Here is a 23241-nt window from a genome sequence, read left to right as displayed (position 1 = left end):
TAATTAAACAAATATATATTTTTTTTGAAGCAGTTCTTTTTTACCACAAGGCGGCATTTTTTAATGTGCTCCGATAACGCGGCAGCTTCAAAGTCACGTGGCAGCCTCCGCATGCGCGATGTGCGCTCTCAACTGTCGCAAATCTTAGGGCTCTGCCTTCTCTGTGATTAATTTTCTCTACGACTCGAGATGCACGGACCCTGTTTTTCCGAGTTTGTCCTCGTCCGTCTTTTCATGCTGCTCCCTCTAGCCATGCTGAAGATACTGCCCTTTCATTTCACCGGGATTCGGTTCTTACACAGGCAACGACGGAAACAGAGGCGACTGCATTCTGGTGCCCAACTATATGGTTTCTAGTTATTGATTTGTAGCAGGAACAGTACACAGGATAGAAGTTTTTTTTTACAGTTTGTGGCTAACAGAATGACAAATATTTTGCAACTGTAGAAAATTCTTAAACTTTTTTTTTTTAGATGCAAGAGTGTTTTTCAAAGTTTTGTTCAATATTTTTTTTTTTTTAAATCTTGTTTTACTGTTCAAATGCGCCGTTTGTTATTCAAACTTTTATGCTTAAAAAACACTTTTATTTGGCTCTGTTTTTGTGTATTGCATTAAATTTTAAATGAAATAGTTTTGTTCAGAAAAAAAAAACCTACTGAAACCTATGAAAAAAAATTAGCAGTTGCGTAGCTCTGGTTAAGCCTGAATATACAAGCGAAAAGCTGCAGTTATACTTTGTTTGACGTCATGGCTGTCGCAGTTCGCGCACAATGCACTGGGAGCACCACGATATCGGTGTAGATTTTGAGCCAACTCTCTCGCTACCATTTCTGGGTCTTCCTTTCTTCCTTCCATGGCGAATGTCTGCGCCTCTTCTACGGCCGCCGCCGCCGCTCACGTGCGCGTTCTCGCAACGCCTTGTGAAAGAACCTTCTCTTGGGACAGCGGCGGAGACCGCGCAGCAGCGGCAAGGGGTAAACCGGTGGCGAGAAGGAGAAGTGGCGATGGAGCGCGCGCCGCGGCGCTCAGCCTCTTTTATGGCCGCCGCCGCCACTCACGCGTTATCGCAACGCCTTGCGAAAAAACCAACGGCGGCGGAGACCACGCGGTAGAGGCGAAGGGTAAACCGGTGGTGAGGAGGAGAACGGAGGGGGTGGCGAGGAGGAGGAAGGGCGCGCCGCGGCGGCGCCCAGGGGTGGCCCACGCGAAGCGCGGTGTTGACGAGCCTAGTGAAGCTCTTCGCTTCAAAATGGCCATTTTCCCCCTGGTAAGGAAGGAGTTAAGGGGAGACATAGATCTTGAAATGATCAAAAAATACAAAAATTTGGATTTCGCAAAAGTGGCACGTTTGGTATCAATACACTCTAAAGTTCCTGTCGATAAAGTCTCAAGGTCTAAATTTGACCTCCAACTACCTACAAAGCCCGGAAATAACAATTTTTTAGCGAAATGCAGCTCTCCGCACCCGTCGCTTCCAATGACCATGCCTCCAATGGCCGCCAGCTTCATTTCTTATGAGAGTTGGGCCCCTTCCTCACTACCTGGTATTACTCATGACTGTGAAATGCTTTTGGAACATCAGCATTTCGCTGTTTCTTGAGGCCTCTATAATGACCTCCAAATTTCTGGCGACCGCCTTCAAATGCAGTTTTTTTAGCTGTGTCTTTTTCCAAAATGACTAGTTTTACGGAAGTTTTCATTATGTTTTTATGATGCAATTTCAATTAATTTCATACCATTGAATTCAGAAAGAACTAAACTGTGGAGCACTGCTGTTTTTGTTTGGCTGAGTCAAACATTTAAAATTTTTAAAACCATAATATCATCTAATTTCTTCATGATTCTGATGCTTGGACAAAATTTAACATTTTTGTATGATGCTGTACTTCAACAAGAAAATAATTAGCACAGCTCCAGATGGTGGGTCTTTGGCTACAGCCCCATCTAAATTGATACCAAAAAATGCAGAAAACAAGTTCCTTAACTACCCATAGAAAGCTAACTATCATAAGTTTCTTAACAACCCATAAGAATTTAACTGTTAGGCTTCAGCTATTTTCCTATAATATGGGAACTAATTGACCATTTATGGAAAAGTTTCTGCGCATGCGCAGTGAAGGCGCAGCCAGCGCCCTCTATAGGCGAGACCGTTTACAGAGAACAGTTTGCTCTGTCCACGACAGATGGCGCCACTAGGAGGTCCGCCACTTCTGACCTTCAAAGCGGGCGTCAGCAGCATCACCGCACATTGCAAAACGGTGTTGCGCAGCTTGTGTACGAACGTCAAGTGACTCAAACAACCCAGCTGTGACATGGATGTCATGCGTTGAATTAATTTAGCTGTTTGTTGAATTATTTATTTTATTTATTTATTCAATACTGCCAGCCTCCATTTGGTGGCCAAGGCAGGAGCGGTACAAGGATATATCGTACATCGCGACAAACCAAAGAAAGTAAAAATTCGAATAAAGAAGCAAAAGCTAACACACAGGGTTTCATAGAAAGACAAAGAGCAAGATTAAATGCGCTCGGTTACCTAAAAATACAAAAGAAAGCAAACAAAAGAGCATGAATGAATACACTGCGCTTAAAATGACGATATGACAGCAGATAAAAAAAGACTTCTGATCTGTCAAACAGACCACGTCACACGGAAGCCCGTTCCATTCAAATATCGTTCTTGGAAAAAAAGAAAACTGATACGCGTTCGTTCGGCACCGTGGCACCATGATTGTCAAATTGTGTTTATTGCGCGTTGGTCATGAAGTGTTGTATGCCATGTAGGTCTCAAAATGAATGTTTGTTAAGTTAATAGCAATCCCATGCAACATTTTTAGTATCTAATATTCAGTATTAATATCCAGATCTAGTATCCCTGTGGTGTAGAGTCGGAAAATTAGACGCGCTTGTTACATAAAGGAAACCACGAAACAATTACCGCCATTTTTGGAGGAGCTGTCTTGCGAATTCATGCTGCTTCCAAGCAGAACAGAACGTTAATGTGTTGTTCCACAAAAAAATAAACATATCACAAACGCCGCGCGCCACTTTATTTCAACGCCAGCAGTACCTGCGGAAATGGCAGGACGAGCGTACCTATGCCTGTAACTTTTCTCATCATCGACAAACACTGATCCAATACATCGAATGATCGGTGCATTTTAGACCTTTGCAATAAGCGCTTCCTCGGCGTCGGCACAATGTTCACTAAACTGTCATGCGTACTTAATGCTAGCACGGTGAAAGCAGCAACTGTGCATTTGCAAAAGTCCTCAAAGGAGGCGCTTCAACATGCAATTCTGTCGCCCAGTGCAAAGCTCTACAGAAGTGCGCTAATGCACAGGACAGCGGTGAAATTTATCATTACTGGACTTCGAATATTCCAGCTTATTCCGGCTGCTTACATCTGTGGGTGCTGAACTCCCAGCAGTTTTCAGTTTTACTTAGCAAGAGAGCATGGTCGAACGTCGCTGAGCTTCTGAAGGAGTCCTTGAAAAAGATCGATACTCTTCCTTTGGAAGCCGGAATGTTAATGGAGAATAAAGTAAATATCTGGACAATCAGCCGGCGATCACACGCACGCAGACGTTCAGCTGTAAGACGCGTGCACAGTGCTGAGCAGCGAACATTCTTGATAGCTGTGAACACATATTCCTCCATTCGGCAAAAATATTGAGCTCTAAAAAGCACGCTTTCAGGCATTGGCCAGCTTTTAATTTGCAGTTTGACAACAAGTTATGCGGTCCACAAATATCGTTACGTGGTGAGTTGATTGAATAAATACGAACGCGCAGGTAGCTGACCGCAGTATGTTGACACATTCGAGCCGATGCCAGCAGTCTGAGGGAGACGAGTAAATCAGCTGGTTGAAGCATTTTCCAGCGCCAACACGTTCTATGCGAACTCACAAGAAAATTTTGCGGTGTCCGGGAGCTCGTTATCCACAACGAGAGACGGAGAAGCGTCTTGCAGCCGGGCACCAGCGCGCCGGCAGCCGCCGAAACGAGAAGGCCCGAAGGCCAGCGATGGCGGAATGGTCATGTGACCAAATATGGCGGCACCCATGCTCCCGCGCTGTAAAGCGTCTATAGGCGATTTGGTTTTGGTTGGAAAACAAGAGCCAGCCGTGCATTCCTGCTCTGTAGTGGGGCGAATGATGTGAGCTCTTTGCCTCGCTTTTGCCGCCTGTATGAAAATGCCAGCTCGTTGCTTGGCCTTTGGCTGCATGAATTACTTCATTCAGGAAAAAAAGCACGAAGCTCAGGTTCCCGCCCAGCTCGTTTCGAAATGAATGTTCCTGCTTTATTTCGCGCTTGCTACCAAGTGCACGCAGCTCGGTCGTTCTAGAAGAGTTTTGCCATCGACGCACGTGCGTATTTGGTGGAAACCGAAAGATATATACTCGTATGAACATTCACCATAAATACCACAATGTGCTATCTGAACAGCGGAAGCACGGCAGAGCAACGCTCTTTCGTATCAGCATGAGCCATGATTGAGATAGTACAACGAGCCGGTTACCAATCAGTTAAGTGTGCCCAGAGGAAAAATGTGCTATACGAAGTTAGCAGAAACTCATGCCCTATCAAGAAAGCGTACAAATGAGGAGCACCCAACGACAAGGAAGGCCCGTATGACGAGCCATGCCATCGTCACATAAACACCAGTTTTCACAGACTGCGCGCACGCACCACTCTCACATAGCTTTGTTCATCGTTAGTTGCTTGAAGGTTCATCATCAAGTTTCTGACGTAACGTTCCTCCTTGAAGGGCCAGCCACAATGAACCTGGCGAAAGCTGAGGTAGTGGAGTGAAGGTTTTGCCACACATGGTCGTTTCTCAGGCTACCATGTGAAATCGTCGCTTCGCCCCGTTTCTAAAAACACAAATGGGATGTTCTCTTCCTCTAGCATCCTCTCTAGCAGCATATGCACGTTTCTGGCAAAGAAACAACACTAAAACAGCAAAACAAGCATATGAGAACAGGCGAACACTGCATTGCACATGTTTACTTGAGAACACCTTTCCAACCAAAAGTTCTGGTGGAGCTTCCCTGTTTGCACGACACGTGGCGCTCGCTTTTCCACAGATGGTCAATTGAGATAAACTGAAACTAATTATATTTTTCAAAACACGAAGAAGAAACACATATACCCACCTAATTTTATTACGATATCCCACGTCTCAACTTAAGAAACCTGAATGCTGCAATCGTAACTACAGTTGAAGCAGGTTATATTGGTCATACCCAGACATTCTGAATTATTGCCTGCATCATAAAACCTAAATAAAAAGTACATACAGAAGTAAATGAGTGAAGTATGCCAGTACTGAACTGCTTTTCACTGGAAAGTGTGCCAAGCAACTACTGTGGCTCGCTACTGACTGCAATGCATGTGGATGGAGTGCCATTCTGCTCATTTTGCTCCTGGCTAAATGTTAGTCCTGTGGTCCTGACTAAATGTTAGTCAGGACCACTCGTCACCAGAGCTGCAAGTTTTGTGATGCTGTAGGTAGGAATGTACAAGGAAAAATAGAAGCAGAATCTGCTGAAGTGTGCGATTAAAAACGTTTGTTTTTATGAGCACTACACTGCACTTTTTTCCACTGCACTGCACCCTGGCTGACCTACAAGTACTACCACGGGTACGAAGCAGCGGCAAGGTTAAAGTATGCACCTATTCAATCATAAAAGTTCTCCAAAAAGTGTGCTCTCTTGGTTGCTTCGAGATAATTTTAATGCAGATAATTGTTCACTTGTGTGTTTACTTAGCGCTTGGACCTACAACGCCTCCTCTCAGGACTAGCCCTCACAAATGAAACACCATCGCTGGAAGGGGGTGTCAGAAAAATATTCAGTAAACAAAAACATCATGCAATCAAAACAGATTAGTTGTAAACCAAAAAGGAAAGAAAGCACGCCTGCATCAAGATTATGCTGTACTTCTCGCACTGTCATGTTAGAGCGTTCCACACATGGGAATGAAATGAAACCTGAACAAAGATCGCAAAGCTAATTTGCAAGGTGCGAGGCGAATAACACAGTCTAAAGGGAGTAGTCCTGTTCTTGTACTGTTCTTACCAGGCCCGCTGGGGTCGAAGTATTCTGGCTGTTTGCGGTTCATGCCGAGCTTGGCGCGCACCTCTGCCGAGCACTCCTGGCTGGTGGTCACGAAGAGCACAGGCTGGAAGCGCTTCAGGTGGCCCAGCACTTGCACGACGTCCGTGCTGGAGAGTTGCACGAGCACGTCTGGACCCTCTGCAAAGTAGGGGCAACCTGGCAGGTCATTCTAGACATCACCAGTGCTGGCTGCGGCTGCAATGGCACCCACCTTGGAGTGGTGGGATGGAGAACTCGAAGCCCTGACTCGAGGCAGTGACCCAATGTTTGTGGAACGCCACCTTGTAGGAGCCCACACGGATGCTGTGGCAGCTGAAGCGCATAACTGCGTTGGCCAGTGGTGTGCCCGGGCTGCAGCTGGCCTCAGTGCAAGGGCCTCTCGACACCTCGGGCAACATGGCTGAAAAGAGTGCCCTTACTCCTACCGATCCAGAGTGAGGTCTCCGAGGGGGGGTTTCCTGTACCTGCGGGTACGTGGTTATACCAATGCACAAGTCAGGGCAGGGAAAACACTCACAGGACGATTACCACTACGTAATGCGAGATCCGTGACTGCTGCTAGCAGTGAACATATCTTTTTTTTTTCATTCTTATTTGTATGCTTCTGCTAATATTTGACAATTTCAAATATTTGGTCAAATCGTGAAGTACCTGACAGTCGGTTCACTCTGACTGTTTGCAGTTTGAAGTCTCAAAGTATTCATTCCAAGTGAACTATATGTTTTATGGGACACCGGCCTTGTGTAGTTTCAGTTCGAAGTGCATCCTACGAGATGGCAGCTATGCGTTTGCACAGCTTAAAGTAGCAGGCACATAATGACACGATAACAATGAAGACCAGAAGTTAGTTTAAGTGCTGATCAGAACAGATTAAATGGCGCAGCTTCCATGCCTTCCACTTGCGTGCAGCCCTAATGACTATGTGGCAAATCCAACTGCCAATGGTCCCTGCAGTTACAGATCTTGGCGTGACGCACGCTACAAAGGTAACTAGAACGGGAGGTTTGCTCTTGCATTACCTACTGGTGACCTGAAAAAGCGACTGACAGTGGAAGTGGGCTGGATATACAGCACGGAGTTAGAATTTTCATTAACTGCACAGGTTTGCATGCAAATTGACAAATGTTCCGAAACATGGAGCTCCACCTACCATAGCCAGAACGGGCACTGGCATGAGACGCATAACAGTTGCATTTCAGCTACACCTACCTCTGACCCAGCATATATATATACTTCATTTCATACATAACATGCAACACGCCTGTTCACACATGCTAATTACGTGCCCAAAAAGTAGTTCACCCTGCAACCAAAGTGAACACAAGCATATTTCTTTGTGACAGATCTTAAGCCGCAAATGACAACCTCCTGGACTTCATTTTAGCTCCTGCCACATTTTCGTCTTCCAGCTCATCGAGACTTCAACAAGTAAGAATGACTTTGGCGGTTTGATACGCGACTGGTAGGGCGAATCACCCTTATTCCATCCGCACCTAAAAAGTAGTTCACTCACAGGGAAAATTATAGCCAGAAGGTCTCAGTACTGAGCGCCTAAGAGATTTGATGGTAATTTTCAATGTTACCACTTCGTTTTATACTGCTATTTTGTTTTCATCCAAACTCATTGAGGCTTCAAGAAGGACGCATATACGTGGCGGAGTAATATGGTTATGTGGGTACACTACTTCCGCAGCCTCCGCAGCATTGCCTGCTATATATGAAACAGAATATAGGTTGGCTCCATGTCTAGGTTGAGTAGCTTATTTTCGGATGGCTATTTCTGCAAAATGACGACTCAGCTTCAATGTTTTCGGCACAGCTTCAATGCACTTCGTTTTCATGTAGCAGCCTTGCTTGCCAAAACTATCTGAATATTCGCTTCGAAATTATTCTAAGAAAACTACTAGTAACTTTAAACCAAAAATGTTCTATTTCCACAAACCTAATTATTATCTTCACTGGTAGATACGTGCTGTCACTTTGTTTGAACCACTCATGGCAGCATGTTGACACGTTGTGCTGCAGTGATGTCACGCATGACATCACTGGGCAAGCGAGATATGCCAACACTGACGCCACAGAACCAGGAAAAGCACCTTGAAGCCTGCTTGACCTAGGTCGCCCACCGCCCATCTACGTCACATGACCCTATGATATCATCACAACCTGCCAAATGGATTGTGAACAAACTGCCGACTGTGGCAGGTGGCAGTTAACAATTGACCCTGACTCACAAGAGGTTGAACCGCTGCCATTGTAAAAAGCAAATCTCAGCCTGGTCAACCAATAAACTGGGCCAAGGCCAATCTTTTCCCTGGGTTAAACTATAGCAGAAGAGGTACTACTATGCTGATTTCAAATACAAACACGCATATCCTTTACTTGGTTAATGAACATAAGTTTTAAGCATTTAACCATTATTAGCAACAGGACACGGGTTAAATAGAGCCTAGGCAGCTAAAGCAGTCATGTGCCATCATAAAACATGAATCACGCTAGTTGGTGCCTCTCCAAAGCTGCAAACAGAAAAGAAAAAACTATTGTGTTCACAGACAGTTTTCGTGTGTCATTCCAGCCTGGTGGTAATCTTCCTTGTAGTGTTTGCATGTTAGCATGCAAACACAACAAGGAAGATTTTCTACAACATACAGGCTATTTCAAAGGCTTTTTACATCAGCTTGATCAGGAAACTGTGTCAAAAGCGCACGACCTCAATTAGGAACCCATCCTGAAATTAGTCTGCAACTGCTGTGTGGAATAGGCTGTGTCACACCATGTGGTCAAGGCAACCAATAAAACATAGTCAAATCTGAAGCTAAAATATATATTCCACTGATGCTCTCTGTGCCTGTTTAGAGAACGACAACTCAAAGCAAGCAGAAATCGATGGTCAAGAAAATAATCAATGGGTAATTAGAAGGTAGGCTTGATGAGGGCTAACTTGGCTGCTGCTCTTACATGCGCCGGAAGGGCCGGAATAAGACAAAAATATAGATTAAGCAAAGCTGCAGTTGGAATTAGGTGCCTGTAAAATGCATTTAAAGCACAGTAAAACCCTGACACACTCCCAGTTCATACGCTCCGAATTTTAGGGCGAAATTCACGGGCAATCAGTGCAGTTAATGCAGAGGGAAATGCTCCCCAGGAAAAGCTCCTGGGGAGGTGTCTCCATGTATGCGGGTTTAAGGCGAACCCATGAGACTAACTCTTCACAAATATCCAGCAGGATAGTTGCAGACTTTGTTGTCTTGTTGAGGACGTGGTACGGGCCCTCGTATGAGGGCGGAAGAGGTGCGTTTACAGCATCTCGCCTTAGAAAAACATGCGTCGAGGACGAAAGGTCTGGGTGCACAAAGACCTGACGGTCGGATGATCGAGGTGGGACTGGGCGTAGGTATTGAATGCAGTCCTGAAGGCATTGAAGGTACTGCAAGGGCTGGGACTAGGAAGCCAAAGGAATGAACAAGTCTCCGGGAAGCCGCAGGGGTGCACCAAAAGCTAGTTTGGCCGCCGAACAGCCAAGGTCACAATGAAGAACAGTGCATAGGCCGAGAAGCACAATAGGAAGGTGGTCAGCCCAGTTCTCATGATCCAGGCGAGCAGTGAGGGCAGTCTTGGGCTGACGATGGAGCCGCTCGACCACACCGTTGGCAGAGGATGGTATGCTGTGGTGTGGCAGCGTTTAGTGCCGAGCAGACGGGTGAAAGAAGTGAAGAGGGGGCATTCGAACTGGCGGCCGCGATTCGTGGTAACAATGCCAGGGCAGCCGAAGCGGGAAAACCATTCTGAAATGAAGGCTTTGGCAACAGTTTCCGCAGTAATGTCTGGATTGGGCACTGCTTCGGGCCAGCGGGTGAAGTGGTCGATCATGGTCAGAATGTACCAGCAGCCATGAGAGAGAGGTAACGGTCCAGCCAAGTCAAGGTGAACATGGTCAAAGCGACAACCAGGTGGCAGGAAAGACTGGCGTGGAGTCTTTGTATGGCGGGTCACTTTGGCGGACTGGCAAGCAAGGCACGAGCGGGCCCACTGGCGAGCGTCCGTGTTAATGTTCGGCCAGACATACTGCCAGATAATGAGGCGCTATGTAGCTCTGATGCTGGGATGGCAGATGTCGTGAAATTAATGGAAAATGGCACGACGAAAGGCCTCCGGGATGAATGGACGCGGTAGAGCCAATGAAATGTCGCACCAGAGCGATCCGGGCACAAGCGGATGAGGCACAAGCTGCAGATGGAGGGCACAAAAGGTGGTCATGCAGGATTTGAAGCTCAGGGTCTTCAAGCTGCACTCAGGCCAGACGTTGCCAGTCCACAGCAGATGTAGATATGCTGATGGAGGTAATGCGTGAAAGTGCATCAGCTGCCTCACTGTCGATGCCTTTGATGTGCCGGATATCTGTTGTGAACTCTGATATGTAGGCCAGCTGACAATGTTCACGGGTGACGTACTTGGAAGAGTTCGTACAAAACACATACACCAGATGCATTAGAATGTAAAATGGCTGGCCTTCCAAGAAGTGGCGGTAATGCTGGATGGTGAAGAGCTCATGGCCAAATACGCTGCAGCAAGTCTCGGCAGGTTGGAGCTTCCGAGAGAAGAAACCCAGTGGGTGCCACTCGGAGCCGATTTTCTGCTGGAGAACAGCACCAATGACCACGCTGGAGGCATCCACCACGACACGAGTAGGCACCGAAGTACTAGGGTGGATGACAAGGATCGAATCGGTGAGGGCTTGTTTTGCAGCCATGAAAGCGGCCTGAGCTGCGGGAGACCAGGAAATTGTGGAGGAGGAGGATTTGGTTGTGCGAAAAAGGTCGGTCGAGGGGTGAAGAAGCTCGGTGCAGTGCGGGATAAAGTGCCAGGAAAAATTCACTAGGCCCAGGAACTCGCGGAGCTTGCACAGGGTAGTGGGTACTGGGAAGTCTATAATGACTTTGACGGGAGAAGGCAATGGACGAATTCCCTGCGCCGAGATGTGGTGGCCCAGGAACTCGAGCTCAGAAGAGCCGAAGACTCATTTCTGGGTGTTGACGGCCAAGCCAAATTCTTGGAGGCGTTGAAAGAGTTCCCGGAGGTGATGCTCGTGATCTTGGCGAGTATGACTCACGACGAGGATGTCTTCGATATAGGCAAATACAGCTGGGAGTCCGCGCGTCACTTCAGCAGTCAATATTTGGAACGTTTGAGCTGCCTTGCATAGCCCAAAGGGCATGCGCACGTACTCAAACAGGCCGAAGTGTGTAGTGATGGCCATCTTCAGGATATCGGCCGGTTCAACGGGGATTTAATGGTACGCTTTGACTTTGACAAGGTCCACTTTACTAAAGATCTTACATCTCTCCAGATGTCCGGTGAAGTCTTGAATGTGTGGAAGGGGATAGCTATCGTGGACTGTGTGAGCATTGAGAGCCCTGTAGTCGCTGCACGGACGCCAGTAACCTGGTTCTTGGGAACCAGATGGAGTGGTGAGGCCCAAGTGCTGGACGAAGGGCAATTAATACCCAGCTGAAGCATGTGGTCTAATTCCCGTTTAGCAATCACCAGACACTCACCGAAGAGGCGGCGTGGACGAGCTGCAATGGATGGACCATGCGTGACAATGTGGTGGGTTATACCATGCTTGGGTGGCTGGTGGAGATTACAAGGCCTCCAAGTTTCGGGAAAGTCTTGCGAGGACTTGGGTGTACAGGCATGGTGAGATTTGCGTGTGGATGCCAGTGGGAGCGACAACCGATATAACACCAGTGATGGAAAGGTGCGTCGTACTGTCGATGAGGCGATGGCAATGTATGCTGACGGCCAAATCAAAATGTGTCAGGAAGTTGAATCCGAGGATAGGTTGATGGATGTCGGTAACGATGAAGACCCATCAAAACTTGCGCTGCTGGCCAAGGTCCAAAGTACAGGACTGGAGACCACACGTGGCGACAGAGGTTGAGTTGGCCGCACGGAGACTAAGTCCAGGGGATTTCCTTGGAGGACGTCAGTACGCTGACTTCAGCGCCAGTGCCGACGAGGAAAAGGAGGCTGGAAATGCGATCCATGACTATGAAAAGGCGGCCAGGGTGATAGGCGAGGTCACATGCTGCTGTCAGTTATCTCGCAGCACGTTTCCCAACCAGTTTCATGGTGGAGTGCATTGGCGGGCGCGGTGTTGAAAAGTGTGGTGATGCCAGCAAATACGCTAACTGCGAGGACTGGAAGAGTGCTAAACTCTCAGTGAAGAGGAACGGCGGCGAGGACTTGAGAAGCTGTGCTGGGCGCGAGAGGTCGTCGGAAGGGCATCGAGAGAAGCGGCCACCTGGTCGATCCGGGTCTCTAATCGTGAAATGACAGAGGACTCTGGTGGAGAGGAGAGGGCGGCGACGATTTAGCTTCTTTTGTTATCCTGCTGCGGTGGTTCAAATCTCCAGCCACTTCACGTGACTTTTACCATGCTCGTCAGATGGCGCTTCCTCGTTCATTCCTTCTCCAACATTTACTGACGAGGGTGGCCTGAGGCCTAAGGGAGGAGGGAGGAAGTGGGGGGGGGGGGGTGTTTGGTGAAAGTTAGGATTGCAAACTCCGAAATGAAGTCCATCAAGGCACTGACTGAGCTTGGAGTTTTCTTGCTGCTGTTCCGTGTGACTTGCTCTATGCTCGTCAGATAGCAGTTTCTTTTGTACGGTGGTGACATCTCCGCCATTTTGAAGCACAAGCTCATTTAGCCACATGAAAATATGAAAAACACCCACCTTTTTCCATGTGCTCATCTCCGGAAAAAAAAAAAAAGGAATGTTCCTGCTCACACCACGCATCTCCTGTGAATCATGCAAACAACCTATCGGTAACTACGAGCATGCACTGCTTGTGCCATGCATTCTTTGCTAGGTACTGGTTTATTGCGCTGCTTTTGGACATAGCTCTTGTAGTGCCACTTGGTGTAACGTTTCAGAAGTGAAAGCTACAGAGACTGCTGTGTTTGTCCCGGACAGGTGCTGAGCGTGCTCGAGCACGGCATGTTGTGTCAACTGCAATCGCCCATTGCAATAGTAGACCCTCCTCTCATGGCAATTTGTGCTTTATTTTATTAAACATTCATGTACTTCGGTCAAATTTGAAGTAATACAGCACTTGTTGATAGATTGTCGGTGCGGCGAGTTCGTTATATCAAGATAGACTGCCGCAGCAACGTTTTTACATAGAATTCGCAAACGCTCATGCTTCGACAGTGGTGGAGTTGGGAAATTGAAACTTCATAACATTGAAGAATTTGCTGCTTGGAGGTTCGTTACATCCAGGCTTAACTGTACATTGGACTCCATTACAGCAACAATGACTCCTAGTGTATTATGCGACCCTGTGAGTTATGTGATCTTGTTAGTTATGCAACCCTGTGTGTGATGCCACCACCTTGCGAGCGATATGACCATGCGTTTATGTAGTGTGATGCTGCAAGTGGTCAGCCCTGTTGGTTATACTACCCCATCAGTGGTCCCATCCTAAAGTGAGGCTACCCTGCGAGAGATGCTTCCCTGTGAGTGCCGTTACTCTGTGAGGGACGCTATACTCTGCGAGTTATGCTACTTTGTAAGCAACCCTACTCTGCTAGTCCAGCTACCCTGCGAGTCCAGCTACCTTGCAAGTGAAGCTACCCTGCAAATTATGTGACCTTGTCAGTAATGTAACGCTGTATGTGCTGCAACCTTCTGTGTGATGCCACCCTGCGAGCGATATGACAACGACGATGCATCTATGTACTCCGACCCTGCTAGTAGTTGACCCTGTTGGAGATGTTGCCCCTGTCAAAATCGCCGCGGCCATGCAAATGATACGACCCTTTAAACAACGTGGCCCTGCAAGAGACACTTCCCTGCGTGTGCATCAGCCTGTGAGTGACACTACCCTGCAAGACGTGCTTCTCTGCGAGTCAGCTGTCCTGCAAGAGATGCTACCCTGCAAGTGACGCTACGAATGAAGTGAGCTTGTGATTAATGACACCTTGCCAGTGATCCGAGCCCATGAGTGATGCTACCCTGTAACTATCACCACTCTGCATATGATGCACAATCTGCAAGAAGGGAGCAGCGTACAAGAGTGACGGCCACTGATGGTGATGGGGACGACTTGATGAGGACTTCAGTGGCCTGCTTTTGTGTGAGCTCCTGCAGCAGAGGGCCAGGAAACACCTGCCGCAGGAAAGCTTTTTGATCCTCCGAGAATGGTGGCTCAGGCAGGAAGGTAATCCGCTTCTGGTTCTCCTCTGCGTGTGCATGAAAAAAGAAGCCGCTCCCAACGCAGCACTCACTCTATAGCCCACTCTCAACACACAGAAATGCACCCATGCTGTAATGCCATGCAGAATAGAGCAACACAGGGAACTCTAGTGATCTGTATGATATGTACTCGTGGAGTTATGTCTAATTTGTTTAGCGGAATCCACCAAGGTGCTGTACAATTGAAGTAAGGAAGTAAACGTCCATTTGGGTAGATGCCCTCGTATTCATAGAGTTGCTCCACAGACAGCTTCAGCTACTATTCGGCCCACAACACTGAACTTTAATCTCAGTTAGTGGTGTTACATGGCACTGTCACCACATGGTGAACACTTATATAACTGAACTTCAACAGATACCAGTGACACTAACCAAGAACCTTCAGACAATGACAAAGGAGATACCACATCAACTGACAAGGTGATTTTTTTTTCCAGCGTGTATCCTCTTTGTGTTTACTTTTCTCCTTTACTCTTTCCTGACCACGCCCACTGAGCATCGTTAACCCACTAACGATGACTTAGCGCACCAATTTGAAAACATTCCACATTGCTCATGGGCTCGCTGCACATCTGGTTTGTTATTTAATGAACCGAAGTCTCGTTTCTGAAGTAGTTTTCTTTTTTCTCTCCAGCCAGCATCTTTTTAACACGCTGCGAAAACACGGTACTGCACTCATTGCCCGCTGACGACAACACCTTCGCTCGACTTCGAGCTATTCCCGTCATTTACAGGCACGCTGCGCAATGTGGCTTTTAATTAAACAAATATATATTTTTTTCGAAGCAGTTCTTTTTTACCATAATGCGGCAATTTTTAATGCACTCCGATAACGCGGCAGCTTCAAAGTCACGTGGCAGCCTCCGCATGCGTGATGTGCGCTCTCACCTGTCGCAAATCTGAGGGCTCTGCTTTCTCTGTGATTAATTTTATCTACTACTCCAGAAGCAGGAAGCCTGTGTTTCCTAGTTTGTCCTCATCCGTCTTTTCATGCTGCTCCCTCTAGCCATGCTGAAAATACTGCCTTTTCATTACATCGAGATTCAATTCTTACATTGGCAACGATGGAAACCAACCTAGCACAGAGGCGACTACGTTCTGGTGCCCAACTATATGGTTTCTAGTTACTGTTTTTGTAGCAAGAATATTACTCAGGATAGAAGTTTTTTTTTTTTTTTGGCAGTTTTTGGCTAACAGAATGACAAACATTTTGCAAGTGCAGAAAATTCTTAAAATGTCTTTCTTTATAGATGCAAGCGTGTTTTTCAAAGTTTTGTTCAATATTTTTTTTAAGTCTTGTTGTACTGTTCCAACGCGTCATTTGTTATTCAAACTTGTCCGCTTAAAAAACACTTTTATTTAGCTCTCTTTTCGTGTATTGGGTTAGATTTTAAATGCAATAGTTGTGTTCAGAAAAAAAACTACTGAAACCTATAAAAAAATGGTCATTTTCTCCCCAGTAAGGAAAGAATTAAGGGGAGATGCAGATCTTGAAATGATCAAAAATTGCGAAAATTTTGATTTTGCAGAAATGGCAGGTTTGGTATCAATACACTCTAAAGTTCCTGCCTAAAAAATCTCAAGGTCTAAATTTGACCTCCAGCTAATAAAATCTTTCATGTCTACAAAGCACGGAAATAGCAATTTTGAAGCGAAATGCTGCCGGACTTCGCAGCCGTCGCTTCCCATGACCGTGCCTCCGATGGCCGCCAGCTTCATTTCTTATGAGAGCTGGGCCCCTCCCCCCCTACCTGGTATTACTCACGACTGTGAACTACTTTTGGAACATCTGCATTTCGCTGTTTCTTGAGGCCTGTACAATGACCTCCAAATGGCTGGCGACTGCCTTCAAATGCAGTTTTCTTAGCTTTGTGTCTTTTTTCCAAAATGACTAGTCTTACGGAAGTTTTCAATATGTTTTTATGATGCAATTTCAATTAATTTTATACCATTGAATTCAGAAAGAACTAAACTGTGGAGCAATGCTGTTTTTGTTTGGCTGATTCAAACATTTCAAATATTTTGCTTCTTGGTGCTCTTGATTGCTTAAAAGAAAACTTAACGCACAAATTTGTTCACTCAACTGTTTGTCTACTTGGAGCTCGGACCTACAGCGCCTCCTCTCAGGACTAGCCCTCACAAGTGAAACATAATCACTGGCAGGAGGTGTCAGAAAAATAATCAGTAAACAAAAACATCATGCAATCAAAACAGACTAGTAGTAAACCAAAAAAGAAAAGAAAGCACGCCTGCATCAAGATTATGCTGTACTTGGACAGCTCGCACTGTCATGTTAGATCATTCCACACGTAGGAATGAAATGAAACCTGAACAAAGATCGTGAAGCTAATTTGCAAGGTGCGAGGCGAACAACACAGTCAAAAGGAAGAAGTCCTGTTCTCGTACTGTTCTTACCAGGCCCGCTGTGGTCGAAGTATCCCGGCTGCTTGCGGTTCATGCCGAGCTTGGTGCGCACCTCTACCGAGCACTCCTGGCTGGTGGTCACGGAGAGCACGGGCATCAAGCATGATAGGTGGCCCAGCACTTGCCCAATATCCGTTGCTGAGAGGTGCACAAGCACGTCTGGACCCCCTGCAAAGTAGGGGCAACCTGGCAGGTCATTCTAGACCTGAACGCGTGTTACACTTGCAAACGGGAGCCCAGTATGGTGGCTTAGTGGCTATGGCATTCAATTGCTGAGCCCAAGGAGGCAGGACCGAATACCAGCAGCGGCAGCCATGATTTGATGGAGCTAAAACACAAAAGAAGACCACGTGCTATACGATGTCAGTGCATATTAAAGAGACACTGAGGTCAAACTGCAGTTGACCTGTATCGATAAGGTACCGTGTCCCGATCGAAAGGAGACCACTCTCACTGAAAGCAATTTTTATCAGCTAGGAAAATGAAATAAAAAAACATGAAACACAGGTGTCACCATCACTGGCCAATTTCATAGTAAAATGCGTGCGTTGACACAGTATTTTTTGCATGAATGCAAGAGGCTATGCTACACAGCCTTTCACCTAAAAATTTCAAGGGGCACTCTGTCGACCTAAAGTGCGGTGAGGCGAAAGCCTTAAGCGCGGTGTTGCTGCTTGTGTCACTGATGTGTGGTTAGGATGTTAAGCTTCGCCTCCAAAGGTGGAACGACAGTGTCTTGCAACGCTGCCAGGGAGTCCACAGAAGGCAATCACTCTACACCATGCTCATCAGTAAAATGGTTTTTGAGGAAAGGATCGGTGGACACCTGAACCTCACCTTAAGGGAAGGGAGGAAGGTGGGAGTGAACGAAGACATAAGGAAGGGAGGAAGGTGGGAGTGGAAGACATCATATTCACTAGACGCGCCTTTGTTCATTCCAAACCATCGAGCTGGCATGGCGGAGTGGTAGCGTGCTCGTCTCGTACTCCGGAGACCCTGGTTCGATTCCCAACTCGACCAATTTCCTGCTCGGTTTTATTTATTTATCTGGTCAGACTAGAAAGTTTAATTAAGCTAATTGGTTAATTAAGCAATCAACTAACCTCATTCCCACTTATTCGGAGCATCACTATACGATCCCTTTAATTGGTTGCATGTTACTAGCCAAAGTACGATTGGCCCCGTTTGAAATTCGCGCACTGTAACGTCACGACCATTTCGACCAATTGAAAAGCGTGACATTTCTGTCGACAACTCCTGCTTACAACGATGAGGCATTAAAGGCTTCCGCCTTAAAACTGCTCGCAACCAGGCCTTTTCTGTGTAGATTCACAAGTTTTAACCAAATGGCAGGAAATTCACTGCTTCGTCAGTGTTTTATACAGGGCAAGGGGGTGAAGCATCTGAGAACTACTCTGATGTGCTTACGTATGAGCGGAGTGACTCTGGAGAGCACAGAGCAAGAACACTGTGACAATGGGGAAACCTAGCTCAATTTTGGGGAGGCGACACCAGCGCCGCAGTGGCGAACCGGGGAAAGTAGGGACGTCGCCGGAGAAGCCGCTCTGCTAGCTCACGGCCAGACTGGAGCGGTGGTAGCGTGCGCGCACCCCCGCCGCCCGTGTCCGGCCCTGGCTAGCTTTGTGTGCACGTGTGACGAGCGAGTTGCGTAAGGGGCAATCTTTGCGATGATGGAAGCGGTCCCGCTGAAGAGAAACGGTGGTACGAAGAACTGTTGTGTCATGAGGCTGTGATGCTGTGTCGCTCCTAAGGTGCGGTACCACTCACACGGAACACCAGATTCGTGCCACAGGTCTTATGACCTGCTTGCTGAGTCGTGAGGCAGGCTAACTTTAATTTCTGTAACCAGGCGTACTACTCCTCTAATTTATTTCACTCCTTAAGCCACCCTTATGATCGATTTCTGTGAAAATATTAGCTTTACACTCATAAGACCTGTAGCGCGAATGTGGTGTTCCATGTGAGTGGTCTTATGAGTGTAAAGCTAATATTTTCAAAGAAATTAATTATAAGGATGGCGTAAGGAGTGAAATAAATCAGAGGAGTAGTGCACCTGGTTAAAGAATTTAATGTTCACCCGCCTCACAACTCAGCAAGCGGGTTATGTCCCTGAGTGCGGAGCATGTGCCATACTTTAAGAGGCTTTCCAGTCAACTAGCATGCTTGGCTGCGTAGAAACACATTTTTAAGGTGTAATATTTACTGCTCCATTGAGCAAAAACCCTTTTCTCTCTCTCTCTTTATGCATGCGTGCTTGTGCGCATGTGTGTGTGAGAGAGGGATAACACTGGTACCTACTGAAGATGCCATCCTCATTCAACCTGGCAGATGGTGGTTAAATTAATTATTGGTCGCACGAGGTTGCTCAGAACAACCTGAACCGTACAAGTCCCACCGGTGGCAGCACTACCTATCCCAGGGCAGTGAAGTACCGCTTAACCGCTGCACCACCGCATCACGAGAGGTACCAGGACTTCCAGGAATCTATGAATGTTAAGCAGAGAAAGATGTGGGCATTAGCCCATTAGCTATCGTGTCGTACCCTTAAAATGAAACACGGGCTGCGGTACAGCAGTGACTGCTGTCACAAAGCGTGCCAATCAGAAGGGGTGTGGTGATGTCGCAGCAGTGGCTACATAGAGCCATGCAGAGGTAGAATTGCCAGCTCTGCCAACTTTTTTTTTTCTCCGATGAATTGCTATCACTCTTGCTGTAGTTGAAAGCAGTCATTCTGAACGGAATCAGTAAAGGAATTAAAAAGCTATTAGACTAATGGATTGCCTTTGGAAACGGTGCCAGCAATTTTTTTTCTCCACAAAACAGCTGCGTTGCTAAGAAAATCACAAAACAAGTAAAGCAGATTGACTTATCCTGCCGGTTAAATGGCCTATTGTTGCTCTTACTCAACAGATGACGCCGCTAGTTATTTACCACACCGATGCTATGAAGCAGTGAGCATAATGTAACACAATGCGAAGGGAGCATAGACAATACACAAGACAAAAATAATTGGCAATGTTTAGCTATGCTATGTAATGCACCAAGTTCAGCGATAGCTGCGGTGTTTGCTCGGATGGTGCTCATTCTGCTTCGTGCTTTTATACCTGTGGTACGTGTCTCCCCCCACCCATAACTTCCTCAGTGCTGATACCTACCACACTGTCTCATCAGTGCGGCATCTTGGGTGCACTGCTTGCTCTCCGCCAATAGCTTTTGCGGTGCTTCTCCTCACCCCCTTCCCTTCCCTCGCTCGCTAACCTTAGTTGGTGTTACTCTCACCTTATTCGTGTATACCATTGGCTGTGCTCCTCCTCACACAGCTGTTGCACAAGCTGCAAACTGTGTAAATCAGTGCTAGAATGAAACAATCAATGAGAAGATGGCTGCCACCACTGCTGCTGTAAGAATTCCTCCGCTGTGTGACAGCTACAGCAATGGCTCACCACCGGTGGTGGCTGCAACTTCCAGTTTCCCAGAGGGCCACAATCAAGAGCAATCATCAAATATGGCACCCACCTCGGGGTGGAGGGATGGAGAACTCAAAGCCCCGGCTCGAGACGGTGACCCAGTACTCGCCAAACACCGTCTTGTAGGAGCCCATGCAGATTCTGTGGCAGCTGAAGCGCATCGTAGCGCTGGCCAGCAGTGTGCCTGGGCTGCAGCTGGCACCAGTGCCCGAGCCCCCCGACGCCTCGGACGATGTGGGCGACGCAAGTGCCATTACTCCTTCCCTGCCAGAGCGGGGTCTCCGGCATGAGGATTTCTGTACCTGCTGACACACACACATACCAACACACGAGCCAGAGCAAGAAAAAATAAAAAACACTCACAGGATAAAAAGCACTCACTCACATGATTACCACTGATTAATTAGTGCTGTAGTGACTGATGTTAGCAGCAGTGGTGAATATATGATTGTTTATTCATTCTTATTTGTAGCTGTATGCGAATATTCGAGAATTTTAACTATTTGGTCGAATAGTAAAGTATTGGATATCCAATTCAATCTGAATGCTTGTTGTTTTAAAATCTCAGAGCATTTGCCTAAAGTGAATGATGTTTTTGGGATGCTAGCTTCATGTCGTTCCAGCTTAATGTGCTTCCTGAGACATGACATCGAAGCTTATGCACAGCTAAAAGCATCAGCCACGTAACAATACAATATGACACTGAAGATAAGAAGTTTGATTAGGTGCCAATCAGAGCAGATAAAACGGCCTAGCTTCCACACCTTTCACTCATGTGCAGTCAGCTAATTACTGACTATACAGCAAATGCAACTGCCAATGGTCCTACAGTTTCAGATCCTGGCGTGACACATGCCCTGAAGGTTACGAGAACTGAAAGCTTTTTCTCAGGTTAAGGCCGATTCACATGATGAATGAAATCACTGATTCTGACCGGGGACAGAGCACCACGTCAACCAATGTCATCTGGCTTCGCCTCGTCCATAGGCGGCAGCCGCTCACGTGCACAGGGGACGACAACGCAGATGGACGTAAAAATCAGTTGCAGCATGCTGTAGTAAGCCTCTCCCTTCCGCACCATCGCCCTCTCGTTGCTTTCCTAGCACATCCCTCCCAAGAGTGAGGCAAGTGCCGCACCCCACAACTGCACCACACAAAGGAAATGGGCAGGCCAGGAAACCACGCCAGCCACACCGATTTAATCGCATGAAAATGTCTCCATCGTAGTGAAAAAGAAAAGTGAAAATGCCAGTATTTGAGGTTATTCAGGGAGCTCGCTTGACGATGATGGCACACTTTCAAGAGTTGTACTTCTGAAAGCACTACAGACTGGAGCTCAGGTGGCAGTGTGCAACCCATGCACCTGTTTCTGGCTTGCGAAGCCTGCGCCCTCCGTGGACGAGGTGAACCCATTGACGTCAGGTCACATACGTGGTGCTGTGTCCATGCCCGAACGAAACCGATTTCGTCTGCTGCGTGAATGGGCCTTTACCTACCACTCAACTGGAAAAGCGACATAAGTACGAGCAACTGGGTATATGGCATGTAGTTTGAATTTTCATTAACTGCACAGATTTGTGTGCAAACTGACAAAATGTTTTGACAAGTGGATCTCCACGTATCACAGTGAGAACGGGCGCTGACACAAGATGCATAACACCGGCATTTCAGCTGAACCTACCTAAGACTCCGCAAATAGGCTGCTCTACATGTAGGTCGAGTCACTTATTTTCAGATGGCCATTTTAGGAAAATGCTGATGGCAATGTCTGTCTGAATATTCACTTTTAAATTATTTGAAGAAGATTACCATCCACTTTAAACCAAAAATCTGCTATTTGCGCAAGCCTAATTATTTTCTCTGGTAGGTGCATGTGACATCACTTTGTGGAACCGATCAAAGAAAAAAATTGGTGGGGGCTTAGCTTTGGTTAAACCTGGTAGGTTGTGAAAGCCAGCCCAGCGCCTGTAACGGAAGGAACGAGGCACGCCGCATCTAAAGAAGGAACGCAGTGTGCCGCGTCTACAGGTCATGCGTGGCTATAGAGGCTAGAAGGTTTGACTAGTGTCGTGAGCAGACCCCCTCGCCAGCCGCCGCGCCGAAACCTGTTTCGATGCTGGCGTAGGTGGCGCTGTTCGTGGCAGGCGAGCAGACAAGACCGATGCTGCCGCCGCAGCTCCTCGTGTCGCTCGTCGAGTGAAAGGACACCTTCCTCGTGTGTTTCTGCTTCTCACTTCACTCCTGATTGCCTGGCATCTTTGTGCGCAGTGATTCAACGGTGCCGTGAACGTGATTTGTGCATCTAGAACATGCCTGCAAAGAAAGGCAGAACGTGTTTTGTGCACCTGTGCAAAGGGGGGTATAAGTCATGTGCCGAAAAGGTTTCGCTGTTCCGTGCTCCCACAGACGCTCTTCGTCGAGAAGAATGGGCAAGGAACATAAAGCGAGAGGACAAAGTTCTGGATGAGACAAGTGTAGTGTGTTCCCGTCACTTTGACGATCGCTATGTTCAAAGAACTTTCAAGCATATCATTAATGGTGAGGTCGTCGAAATAGAGTGTGAACGCCCAGTGCTCAATGACGACGCCGTTCCCACAATATTCCCTGACGCGCCCGCCTATATGTCTAAGAGTGTCCCGAAAAAGAGAAAAGAGAGGAATCTCGCAGACAGTTACGCCCCAACACTGAAGCGCAGAGCGGGAAACTACCTCCAGGAAGACGGCAACGGTCAGGAACATGAAAATGAAAGCTTCTCAGAGGCAAGACCGCACCCATTTAGCGACATTCCACTGCCTTCTGTCTTCTGCAGCCGAATTGTGCTGGCTAATGAGCCTGCAACGTTATGCTCTGGGTGGCACTGCAGCTCGGGGGTAGAAAATTTGCATGTCACTAAGCATGCTGCCTTCATGCCATGTTCAGAGGTCGCTTGTGCTGAGACGAGTGCATATCG

The 23241-nt window shown here is 47.1% G+C and overlaps 1 protein-coding gene across 3 annotated transcripts in view; it reads right to left on the bottom strand.

Annotated features, from left to right (window-relative positions):
- LOC149360117 (uncharacterized) overlaps positions 1-17667 on the bottom strand; it is a 34318-nt gene extending 16651 nt beyond the window's left edge. Inside the window, exons 1-4 of one of the 3 annotated variants that reach the window (XM_089572191.1) lie at positions 16795-17667; positions 14197-14366; positions 6333-6585; positions 6083-6259 (exon numbers count right to left, since the gene is read on the bottom strand). In XM_089572191.1, the coding sequence (XP_089428317.1) occupies positions 6083-6259; positions 6333-6585; positions 14197-14366; positions 16795-16900 (706 nt within the window). In that variant the 5' untranslated portion in view covers positions 16901-17667. The remainder of the gene's footprint in view (positions 1-6082; positions 6260-6332; positions 6586-14196; positions 14367-16794) is intronic. The other 2 variants (XM_089572192.1, XM_089572190.1) reach the window with 2 other exon arrangements.
- Between the last annotated feature and the right edge of the window lie 5574 nt (positions 17668-23241).

The sequence above is a fragment of the Amblyomma mixtum genome, chromosome 2 (assembly GCF_055824585.1).
Source record: "Amblyomma mixtum isolate Tamu chromosome 2, ASM5582458v1, whole genome shotgun sequence".
Taxonomy (NCBI): Eukaryota; Metazoa; Arthropoda; class Arachnida; order Ixodida; family Ixodidae; genus Amblyomma; species Amblyomma mixtum.
The sequence above is the reverse complement of the archived record's forward strand: the minus strand, read 5'-3'. Positions and strand labels throughout refer to the sequence as shown.